The 12,958-nt window shown below is 40.5% G+C and overlaps 1 protein-coding gene across 2 annotated transcripts in view; it reads right to left on the bottom strand.

Annotated features, from left to right (window-relative positions):
- The window catches only part of SLC17A8 (solute carrier family 17 member 8), a 48,096-nt gene that overhangs the window by 17,661 nt on the left and 17,477 nt on the right, over positions 1–12,958 (bottom strand). For both annotated transcript variants that reach the window (XM_059183645.1, XM_059183646.1), the window contains exons 3-5: positions 7,688–7,806; positions 5,567–5,681; positions 3,690–3,777 (exon numbers count right to left, since the gene is read on the bottom strand). In XM_059183645.1, the coding sequence (XP_059039628.1) occupies positions 3,690–3,777; positions 5,567–5,681; positions 7,688–7,806 (322 nt within the window). The remainder of the gene's footprint in view (positions 1–3,689; positions 3,778–5,566; positions 5,682–7,687; positions 7,807–12,958) is intronic.

Here is a 12,958-nt window from a genome sequence, read left to right as displayed (position 1 = left end):
GACAAAAAGATGGGAAAAAAAATCTAAGAGAAATTTGAAAAATTCAACCAGGTACAATATTAGGGGTGAAGATAGCAAACAAAGGAACAAATGAATTTGCCTTCCAGAGCTCACAGTTCAGGAGAATTATCACCCAGGTCTTTAAATGAGGACTTCAAACTAGTAAAAAATCATACTTTTTAGGGTCTTGATTTCTTTTTAAAAATCAGGAAACAATTCTATTCCAGGATGGCAGAATGAACAAGAAGGCTGCTCTCTCCACCTACCTCTGGAATGGGCCCATTTTTAAGTCTATTTCTTTGTAAAAACAATTAACCTTATAAATACTTACATATATGTGGTAATTTATCTTGTCTAGACATGATCCCAAAGGCTAGAGGCAGCAGCCTGGTCTCTGCCATCACCTACAGATCCATGATAATCTGCTATAGAGACATGAGCCCTAAAAACTCCCAATCAGTATTAACTAAATCAAAAAAATTACTCTCTCAAATTCCCTCTGAGATGTGAATGAAAAAAATTCTTGCTCAAAAAAGTGAGTAGCAACAGGAAATTCTGTGTCTCAGACACCAATGCCAAGGAGACCTTTAGGGAATGGGAGTTTGGGGATCTTCCATAGAAAGAGATGAAATCCCATCTTTCCAAGCTGGACTTGACTGGCCATGAAAGGCCCAACCTGGAATCCTAAGTGTGGACATCATGACACCTGAGGGAGTCTCTCAGTCTCTCAGAATCATTATTCTCAGATAGAAGATGGGAAAGACATCTCTATCTCACAGAGATGTTTGAGAATTAAATAAACTATGTGTGTGAAGATGTTTTGTAAGCTGTAATCCATGCCACACAAACCCCAACTATCAAGTGACTGTGATGTACAGAATGACAATGCTATTTTTTTTTTTTTTTTTGGCTCAGACTTCCACAAACCAGTAAGACAAGTATTCCAAGGCACATTGCTTAGAAAGATCTGCAGGCCTGACTCTGCTGTGGATGTGGGGAAGGTGGTCTTCCCTGGACCAAAGTTGCTAGAAGGAAGGGGTAAGGAAATACCCAGGACAGTGAGGGTCCAGGGATAACTCCACCACCTAAGAGGCATTGGGTGCTTTTTGTGTGTCCACTACTATGTTGATGATTCCAAAGCCATGATTCTACTTAACCCTGCTTTCAAACTCTTGGTGTTGGTACCAATATCATCCTCCTTTGTAGGGGAAACCAAGGTGGGGGAAGGGCAGATAAATTTCCTGAGGTCACACAGGTGTGGGTGACAGGAACTAGGTCTGTAGGAACCCAGAGCCTTTATCTGTAACTACTTAATAATTTGGTCCTGCTTCCTCCACTCCAAAACTCCCATTAATTCTTCATAGTAGGAAGCATTCTCTCATAGAGGAAATTTTACACTTGAAATTGTCCTTCTCTGTCTAGTAGAAAACTCTTCCTCATCCTTCAAGACATTGCTGACTATAATCTGTCACACTCACAGCCCCTGAGCATACCTCAATGGGGCGTGCCATCCAGACAGCCCTGGGGGAGCTCACTGCACCTTGATCCCTCCGTTGTCAGTCAGTGGAGGACAGAGGAGACCTCCAATGATTGTTGAATGGCATGGGGTTGAGGGAGTAGCCATTAGGAGTGGACAGGTCCCCACTTCTGTCCTCACTAGCTGTGAAAACTCAACTAGATATTTCCTAAAGTACCTGTCAACTCCAATATTTTTTGTGTAAGAATGGATTAACCCCAAATTTGGGTTTCCTTCTAATGACACTTCGCTATTCTTTCAAACCAAGACCACACCTTAGCTGGGAAAAGTAATAAAGCTTATGACTTTGATCAGGTAGCCTTCCTTGAGAGTCAACCATTTCTTAAACCAGCCCTTGAAGGGTTATAAAGACGCTAAGAATGGGGTGTGGCAGCTAGTCATTCTTGCTTTGCTGGCAAATCAAAATGAAAAGCCTTATAAATAAACCATCCAAAGAAAATAAAATCAAGGACCCGACAATTCATAAGGTCAGAATCTTATATTCTTCTAGAGTTGGCGCAGGTCAGTAGTGGAAGTGGAGATGATCTTAACTACAAACAAGAGGACAGAAATGGTTTCTAAGGACAAGAGAGGCTAAAGATGCAAAGACATCTCAACCGTGCATGCAATTCCAAGCTAGGCATAATTTGGGCACATTGATGAATACTTCACAACAAAGTCCCAGGGATTCTATATAATAATAATAATCTACATTATAATAACAATTATTATTATTATTATTCAAGGAGGTAAAGAGAAAGAGCAAGGGAAAAATAAATGAAAATATTCACAAAAATTAAGAAGAAGCTTTATTTCTCCCTTTCCCTAAGAAATACAGGTTGGTTTTTCCTAGTAAAGACACACTAGCTTGAACAACTAGGCAGAGCTAAATTCCGATTCTAATTTTACCCAATCCCCATTGTGACTTTCATGGCCTGAGGCACTTTTATCTTCCTGAACCCCTTCCCCATTAAAAAAAATATTGGAAAATACATTTAACAACTATGCTGATGGTATCAGCATCCACTGTCTTGTTAAGTTATTGATTGGTATCCAGGAGACCCTTCAAACACTGATTATTCCAGAGACCCATAGAGGGCCAGTCCCAGAAACATGACTTGGAATAAGACAACATTAACAAGGTGAAGATTGGTGACCCAGTAATTTACAGTCACTTCATTACTTAAGGATCACTATTGTGCTTTCAGGTAAGATGAATGGCCTCCATTTTCATCTGGAATGTAATGGTTAAAATTAATTAAAAGATCTCTATGATGGTATATACATAGTGTGTAGTGAGGAAAGTTCTGAATTAAGAAATAGGTGGTTTAGTGGTGCCTGGGAGGCTCAGTAGGTTAAGTGTCTGCCTTCGGCTCAGGTCATGATCCCAGAATCCTGAGATCAAGCCCTGCATGGGGCTCCCTGCTCAGCAGGGAGTTTCCCTCTCCCTCTGCCCCTGCTCTCTCTAATAGACAAAGAAAATTTAAAAAATAAAAAAGAATCAGGTAGTCTAGCTCCTGTTCCATGTCCAGTGTGACCTTGGACCTTGACTTCCACTCAATAAAACGAAACTTCAGACTTTAGTTTCACCTCCTCTGTCTGTAAAAAGAAGAGGAGCAAAAGGTTTAATGATTCTCTCTTTTCTGCTTTTGACCTCAGCAAATATCATTTGTTGGCTAATTCAACAACCACTTCCAACCCCTTCTTTCTGACCTTTCTCTAGTGATGGTGCTGGCAAGGACAGCACTTGGTTTCTTAGCTGCTTCTGCAGTTGCTAAAGAATCTGACACAATTAGGGCCAAGGAAATATGTGGAAGCCTCATAAGGGGCTTCTGGAAAGCATATGCTTTGCTGATAAAAGGAACAGACGTGGCTAGGACAACCATTTCCACTTCCTCCTGCCTGGAATATGGGCTTGATGCCTAGAGCTGTAACAACCCTCTTGTGAACCAGAGGAACAAGTGGGAGAGTAAAGAGCTATCACTTCAAGGACAGCGGAATAGAAAATCAGAGCATGGTCAGGCCCTGACGGATGACTGTGCAGTGAAACCAGCACCAGCAATCACTCACCTTTGGACTTCTGTTATGCAAAAAAAAATAAATCCTACATAGTAGGGTCTTCACTTAAAGACAAAGCCTTCCTGAGTAAAACTTAAGATTCTAATACACTTACCACAAAAAGAGGTTGTGGCCAGTCGGCTTCTCTCCAAAGGTGGTGCCCACTTACTCCACATCCCATGGCATGCTGGGTAGGTCACACCCTGGCAAAACAGTTGAACATAGATTATTGATTTGACTCCAGTTTCTGCTTGTGTTTGAAACATGGACCCTGCTTCTTTAAGAGAGGCTACAAGATAAAACCTAAATCATGAATACCAAGTAGCTTATGTCAGCTATTTTAACTCACAGCACAGATGCTTCAATTTGAATATCAGTTCCAATGTAAGGATGGTGGGGAATGGGAAAGGAATCTCTATAGTTCATATTATTATAGAATATTGGTGTAGAAAGAGATTTCTGCAACCAGCTGGTCCATCCCCTCAAGATACAGAACCTGAGGCCAAGAGCCATGAAGTGACTACATTCTAGTCTTCATGGCTGTTAATAGCAAGTTCTTTCCACCCATCAGTTATTTTTCAAAGTCTGGTATATGTCCCTCTAGTGGAACTAGAGTTGGATTTGAGTTGCTACAACAAATGACATTTTTTTTTCCATTACTGGTGCATATATATTCTAATAGGCTTTAAGAAACAATTTATGACGAAGTGGTGATGCAACATGGGGGCTTAAGTGGGTAGGAGAAGAATAAATGAAACAAGATGGGAGACAAACCATAAGTGACTCTTAATCTCACAAAACAAACTGAGGGTTGCTGGGGGGAGGGGGTTTGGGAGAAGGGGGTAGGATTATGGACATTGGGGAGGGTATGTGCTTTGGTGAGTGCTGTGAAGTGTGTAAACCTGGTGATTCACAGACCTGTACCCCTGGGGATAAAAATATATGTTTATAAAAAATAAAAAATTGGGGCGCCTGGGTGGCTCAGCGGGTTAAGGCCTCTGCCTTCGGCCCAGGTCATGATCCTAGGGTCCTGGGATCGAGCCCCGCATCGGGCTCTCTGCTTAGTGCAGAGCCTGCTTCTCTCTCTCTCTCTCTCTGCCTACTTGTGATCTCTGTCAAATAAATAAATAAAATCTTAAAAAAAAATAATAAATAAATAAAAATTTTTAAAAAAAAGAAACAATGTAACTGATGCATGAAACCAATGATTTCAAAGATATTGTTGCTTGTGATAAGATTCTTGTGTGTGTGTGTGTGTGTGTGTGTTTTAATGAATTGATCTAGGGAAAAACTGTAGGTAAATAATAGTACAAATTGTACATGGCTATGACAGAAGTGAAGGAGGTTAGAGGTGAATGACTGAGCTTGGGAAACGCTGCTCTACATCAGGGCTCAGGAAACTATGGCCTGATTTAGCTCACCATCTGTTTTTGTACTACTCTTGAGGAAGTACTGGTTTTTACATTTTTTTCCTAGACTCACATTTTTATTTTCTTATTAATTTTTTAATTCCAGTGTAGTTAATATACAGTGTTATAATAGATTAGGTGTACAATATAATGATTCAACAGGTCCCAGAGTTAAATCTCTGTGTAACACTACATCCTGGAAATTTACAGATTTATTAATAAATCCATTTAAATTGTTTTAGTGTAAAGGGCCACTGCTATGTGAACTATCATATTTTGACTTCAATTTCATCATTCATTAAATGACAGGGGTTGGATTAGATTGCCTCTAAGATCATTTCTGCCTCCTCATGTGAAATTCTGCACTCTATGAAATGGTCCTTTATTGTGTATACATTTGTAATCACACAGGCATTCTAGTTAAAGCATTCGTGACAGTAGTTAAAACTGAAGAGTGGAAATAGCAGGACAAGGTGGAAGACCAGAAAACTCAGTAAAACAGTTTTTCTTTAGAAGCTGAATTATCTAAAGGACCATACTTTATCTAGCAGTAGCAAAAACCATTAAGGAAACAATCTCCTACCTCCACTAGACCTTGCAAGATTCTGACACACATGACACAGCCGTAATGCACTCTGGCCGCCGAAGGGATGAACATGTTCAAGGTTGATGTTAAGAAGATGGCGGCTCCAAAGACCCTGAGGGACCAAAACACTGTGTTAGGGGGCAGGCACACTTGTGGATATGGCGCTTCAGTCAGACATCAGGAATGAGCCTCACCATTCATGGAAAGTCACCATGGAAATTAATAAAAAGAGAAATAGATATTGTGTTAGGATCTGGTGTATCCCAAGCTAGACTGTTGGGCAGCTATGAATCCTGAGCTCATCTCTGGACCCATTATAGGCAGGTTGTTGGCAATATGGGAATATCCTTCCCAAATGAAGTACTGAAGCTAGAGATTGACCAACATGAGGTGAGCTTGCTGGAGATGCACCATTCTGCTTACTTCTACCCAACAGACTCGTTCTATTACCACATGACATTGACACATTTGGATTGTGTCTCCTGCCTCGCAATTATGCTGTCACTTTACCAAAAGGCCATACTATCGGAAAGCAGCCTATGTCCTGGGACAAGCCATGCACAAAACGGGCTGTGTACCTGTCCGAGCCCCCAGCCTGCTGCCCAGTTCCCCATGCCTTCTCCCTGCCTGGACCAGAGGTTCTGGGCAAAGAGAATAGGCAGCCTTTTCTTCTTTTCTCACACATTAATGATGCTTCAGCCCTTTTAATATGTTAGAAATATGCGTGATTTCCTTTTATGGCAGAAGTATAAGCAGTAATCCCTGAGATCATATGAGCCAGTATTTTATCACTTTTTGAAAAGAATACAAAAGATAAGTGATAAGTGATAATGAAGGATGCAAATTAGGCCAGAATGTAAGTAAACAAAGTCCTGCTTGTACATATTTAGATCTCATGGTATTGACTTTTTTTTTAAAGATTTTATTTATTTATTTCACAGACAGAGATCATAAGTAGGCAGAGAGGCAGGCAGAGAGAGAGGAAGAAGCAGGCTCCCTGCTGAGCAGAGAGCCCAATGCAGGGCTCGATCCCAGGACCCTGGGATCATGACCTGAGCCGAAGGCAGAGGCTTTAACCCACTGAGCCACCCAGGCGCCCCTTGACTTTCTTTTTTACCTTAACCCATAAAACAAAATATATTTTATATTGCAACTCAAAACATAACCATACTCACAAATGTAACCAAAACAAATTTCAAGAACCAATACTTAAGGGTGCAATGAATTAAGATATTTTCTATTCTATTTTATTCTATTTGGGTTTCCTCTTTTCTATTTTTCTGTCCTTTTTTGGAAAATGCTCATTGGTAAATCACATGTTGACTTCATTACCATCTAATGAGTTATCTTTTAGAGTTTGAGAAACTGCTTTATAAAATGTATGGTTCATGAAATCCATACATGTACTGTGACACACGACATACAATTGGAAGGAAACTTGAGACATTTAGTAGACCCCTGTGCAGCTACATATACACCCTATGTATCCTCCAAAAGGCCATCTTCTTTGGCTTGAATGTCTGTAGTGACAGAGAACTCTACTGCTCCTTGAGGCAGCTCATTCTGTCTTGGGTAGTTTTAATTGCTCAAACACCTACGATAGAATTTCAAGGTCATTAAAGACATCTTGAAACCTAGAGGCAAAGCCCCTACTACTCACATGACAAAATCTATATGGTACTGAACTATTTTAATATAGTACATAGGATCACAGAATGTCACTTGTCAAAGGAAACTCAAACACAATCTAAACCATACTTTATTTCACAGATGAGCAAAAAGACCCAGAAAAGCAAAAAAAAAAAAAAAAAAAAAGTGACTCTAGAGGCTACCAAGTTGAGTTATTTAGTGTCCAGGAACATTTCTTCTGATTCAGAGTCAACTTCTCTTTTTACTACATAATCACTAAAAGAGTTGCAAGATAAGTTAGACAAAAAAGTAAATAACAAGAGACGCTTAAGAACGGAATCACATCAATATCTGTGAATCACATCTATTGGAATGGCTCCTGTCTTTCCTTCTGCATCTCTAAATCGAGAGCAAACTAAGCAGATTTTATAAAAACACAAAATCATGTTATGGTGTGTACCTCATTCGTGCTATTTCAGTTTGCCTTACCTGTTAGCAGCAAACTTATTTGAAATGAAACCACCTGGAATTTGTGTCACAATATAACCCCAGAAGAAAGATCCATGGATAAGGCCCACTGTCTCTGGATCCCAGTTAAATTGTGCTGTCTGAAATGAGAAATCAGATACGGTTGTGTTTGTAAGAAAACACTTGACAACCATTTTTCACCAATGATCCTACATAACAACCCCACCAGGTCCTTCTTTCCTTCCTTTATTCAACAAATATTTGTGGGGGCACCTGGGTGGCTCAGTGGGTTAAGCCTCTGCCTTCAGCCCCGGTCACGGTCTCAGCGTCCTGGGATTAAGCCCTACATCGGGCTCTCTGCTCAATGGGAATCCTGCTTCTCCCTCTCTCTCTCGGTCAAATAAATAAACAAAATCTTAAAAAAAAAATATTTGTGGAGGGCTCTTTATGCTTGGGTTATAGCAACAAATACAACAAAGTCCCTGATGTCATTGAGCTTGTCTTCTAGTGAGAGCAAGGAGAGATTATGTTCAAACTTAAATACATACATATATATATATATATATATATATATATGTGTGTGTGTGTGTGTGTGTGTGTGTCTCTGTGTGTGTGTGTGTGTGTGTGTGTGTATATGAGGACAGAGGCCATATATATATACACACACACACACACACACACACACACACTTAATAATGACACAACCCTTAAGCCATTGAAAATGTGATTCTCCAGGGCTAGGCCCCCTTTCCTCTCTTTCTTCCGAAAGTTAACTCTTTTTTTTCAGACTCCTCGCAAATGTTCCTTCCTCTGAGGAAGCTCCCCAACTCCCTTTTGAAGTGGTCACCTTTTCCTGCACTTATCCCACAGACCTCTGTCCTTACAGCCATGGCCCCTGCTGGGTGCTCTTCTCGAACTAGCTATTCACATGTCCATTTCTTACACTGGTGGCTAGCAACTCTAAGGGAACAGCCATGTCCCTTTGGCTTTATAACCTGAGTACCTAAAATAAATTTCTGGAACATAGAAGGTGCAAGTAAATATTTGCCAAATGAAGAAATACATGAATGGCTTTGTAAAGGATTGGGGGCACCTGGCTGGCTCACTCCCAAGAACATGCTCCTCTTGATCTCAGGGTTGTAAGCTCGAGCCCCACATTGGGTGTAGAGATTCTGCTTGAACACCTTTAGTACCAGAGAATTCAACTGCTCCTTGAGGTGGCTTGGTCTGTCTTGAATACTTATTGCTCAAATATCTACTACAGAATTTCAAGGGCATTAAAGACACCTTGCAATCTAGAGGCAAGCCCCTACTACTCACATGGAAAAACCTGTATGGTACTGGACTATATTAACATAGTCCATTAAAAATAAGTCTATATGACATAGTCCATTAAAAATAAAATCTTTTTTAAAAAACAACTGAGACTATGGACTCTGAAAAACAATCTGAGGGGTATGAAGTGGCTGGGGGGTGGGAGGTCGGGGTACCAGGTGGTAGGTATTATAGAGGGCACGGATTTCATGGAGCACTGGGTGTAGTGAAAAAATAATGATACTGTTATGCTGAAAATAAATAAATTTTTAAAAAATTTTTTTAAAAAAGCAATCATATCAAAATGGAAGGTGTTCCTGTTATGGAGGAAAGGTTCTTAATTATCAACATATTATGCCTTATCAACTTCTGTCAGTTTATTTTCCCATCACAAGCTGTTATGTATTTATTTGCCCACTTATTCAACATTCACCTAGTGCCTCCTGTGTGCCAGGTCAGGTGCTAGACAGTGAAATACTAACTCAAACAAGAATTGCCTTCATGTTCTAGGAGATAACAGTCCATGTAACACTGGCCTGTCCTCTATACCGTATTTCCCATTTTACCAATTAGGAAATTGAAGTGTAAAATGAAACTGGGGTTCCTGGCTGGCTCATTTGGCTGAGCATCTGCCTCTGGCTCAGGGTGCGATCAGAGTGTTCTGGAATAGAGCCCTGCATCAGGCTCGCTGCTCAGCGGGGAACTTGCTTCTCCCTCTCTAGCTTCCCCTGCCTGTGCTCTCTCTCTCTCTGTGTCAAGTAAATAAATAAAATCTTAAAAAGAAAAAAAAAAGTAAGATGAAACTGAGGTGCCTGGCTGGCTCAGTTGGTAGAGCATATGACCCTTGATCTCAGGGTCATGAGTTCAAGTCCCATGTTAGGTAGATATTACTCAAAAAAAAAAAGAAAAAGAAAATGAGAGAGAGTAAAATGAAACTAACAATCATTATTCAAATTAGCTCACCAAATTTTTACTTTCTGCTACTATGTGCCACACATTATACTAGGCCCTGGGGATACAACAGTGGACAGAACAAGAGTAATTGCTATCTTCACAAAGATGCCAGTAGGGACAGTAGCTAGTAAACAAATAAACAAGTACAGCCTGTGTTAGATGATAATCAGGGATGAGGAGAAAAAATAAATCAGGGAGGGGGACAGGAAGTGCTGGAGAGGAGTGAGGTAGAGCGCAATTTTAGATAGAGAGGGAAGGCTTCATTGAGGAGGTGATTTTTGAGTAAAGCTCTAAAGGAAAGAAGAGAGCAAATAATTATCTGAGACAACTTTCGAGGCAGAAAAATAGCAAATGCAAAGGCCCTGAGGTTAGAGGAACAGCAAGATGTCAGGATACCTGGGAGGTAACGAGCGCAGGACACAAGAATAAGAGTTAAAGTAAGAGAGGTTCAAATGATGAGAGACCCTTGAAATCACCAAAAGGATCTTGGCTTTTAATCAAAGAAAGATGGAAACCATTAGAAGCTTGGAGCAAAAGAGAGACATAATTTTATTAAGGCACTGTTCATGTATTCCCTCCCTTAATTCTTACAACACCTTGGCTCTCCTTTTGTAGATGAGGAAAATAAGGCTTGGAGAGACTAACTGACTGGCCCAAAGTCATACAACTAGTTACAAGGAGAGCCAAGATCATGATCTCTTATCGGCTTGACCCAAAAAACTACATTCTTTGCACTGTTTGTAGAACTTGAATTTCTTATTAAGAAAGAGAGATTAGACATCTTTGCCTTGAGTCACAGAATGACCCAGGGAGCGAAAGATCCAAGGCAGAGGGATTCACTTCTTCCAAAGACTAATTACCAATCAAAATGTCTCCTGCTCACACTTTCCTCTCTGAGGGACCGTGTTTCCAGGTATTCTCTGAAGGAGATCATACATATCAAACAGCACTTGGGCCTGCTGAGAACTGACTTTCATCATCACTTGAGCCCCATTAGAATCATAATGGCCACATGTATGTGTGTCTCTCTCTCCAATCTGAACCCAGAAATTGTACTTAGACAAGGCTGAACACCTGAACTGAAACTTTGAGTTTAGTTTTAGTTTCAAGGCCAAGTAAGTCAGTTCCTGAGCAAGACACTTCACTATGGAGGACGAACGTGAGAAGTGATGGAAAAGGAAAGAAAAGAGTCCATGGAGAGACCTAGGACAGTGGAGCATACTCAGAGAGAAGCAGATGAGGCACTGTATGGAACAAGCAAGCTGGAGACCTTAGCTAAGGATTTCCTCATTCCCAGGAGGGCCAGCTCCACTCTGCCCTTCCTGGCAGAGCCTCTGTTTATGCCCTGGAAAGAATTAGGTAAAGATTTATTTTTCTGCCCCTCATGGAATACAACCAGGATTTCAGTCCCACCACAGGCTGAGCTCCCCACTGTTCAGGGCACGGACTGCACAAATACACACATCAGACCTGCTTTCTGCCCTTCACTCTCATGAGATCCCATACAGCCCTAGCATAATTCCATTTTTTTTTTTGAATAATTTCTTTCTTTTTTTTTTTTTAGATTTTATTTATTTATTTATTTATTTGTCAGAGAGAGAGAGAAGAGTGTGTGTGAGCACACAGCAGGCAGAGCGGCAGGCAGAGGCAGAGAAAGAAGCAGGCTCCCTGTCAAGGTAGGAACCTGATGTGGGACTTGATCCTAGGACCCTGGGATCATGACCTGAGCCCAAGGCAGTGGCTGGACCGACTGAGCCACCCAGGTGTCCCGCATAATTCCCTTTTTAACTTGACCTGCTTTCACTGCATTTCTATTCCTTGCAACCAGCAATCTCTGACCAGGACATAAGGACAACTTGTTCAAGGTCCCAGAGTTAATAAACAAAAGAAGTCAAGTGCGAAACCAGGTCTGGCCAATTCAAAAGCCCATGCTCTTAACTCTACAGGACTCATGATTCATGGGAAGGAGTTTGGACTTTTCCTGAAGTTAAAAGAGATAATCACAAAGTTTCTCAAACATCAGTCACTTACTGCTTGCCATATGTCAGATGCTATTCTAAGTGATTCATGTGTTTTAAAATTCATAATTATTAAACTAAAAGTGAGTATTCACACATCAGCTAAAATTACCCTGTATACCACTAGTACAGTATAACCTAAATATTTTCAAGACGTACATACTCATACTGCTTACTTCTCTCCTCTTTTGAAAATGAGGACTTCAAAATATCTCAGTGAAAAATATGTAGTTCCTCACTCCCATAAAATGAAAAACCAGATAAACAAAAATACCAGTAAAATCTTTGTCATTAGGGTGAACATATTCAGCTGACATGTAAGCTTTGTTCTATTTGAGTAAGAGAGAAATGACCAGCTATAAATTGGAGTTGTCCTAGAGCTTCCGAAATGCTCCCAAACTCCTATTTTTGAGACCAGAAGAAATTATGCAAAGCATATTTTAGCTCTCCATCGGTTTCTCTAAGACTCCAAAGGGAAAACTACAGAAACCAGAGAGCACACACTAGCATTGTTCCTTAGATTTATCAAAAATGTCTTTTCCATATGCCTCCAAGCAGACTCTGTGGACCTAGGCCTATCTTTCCAGGCAACAAACAAACACAAACCAGCATCTCATTTTGATCTGGGCCTCGGCAGACAAGTTTTAATTAGCTGGCCCTGCTCACAAAAGGCTGTGAGAATGCATGTGATACACATCTGAAATCTCACTAATATACATCACTCTTTATTTAAAAAATGCATGGCTTGCCCCATCATACCTCTCCTGCCCTCCCTCCAAACCAAAAAAATAAACAACTAGCATATCCTTTGAGAACAAATTCAGCTGCGGCATCAGAAAGAGGCTCGCAGACTCTCCATTGTTCTCTTCTCATCTGGCAGAAAAATCTCTTAGCTAAAAGAAAAGAAAAAAAAAAAAGCCTGCAGGGCCAACTAACGACTTCTTTTTAGTGGATAAGAATCAAACTTTCCCACACCAGCCCTTAGCAGGAACTGTTCCAGGTAATG

The sequence above is a fragment of the Mustela lutreola genome, chromosome 8 (genome assembly GCF_030435805.1).
Source record: "Mustela lutreola isolate mMusLut2 chromosome 8, mMusLut2.pri, whole genome shotgun sequence".
Taxonomy (NCBI): domain Eukaryota; kingdom Metazoa; phylum Chordata; class Mammalia; order Carnivora; family Mustelidae; genus Mustela; species Mustela lutreola.
This window is presented reverse-complemented; position numbering and strand designations above follow the sequence as displayed.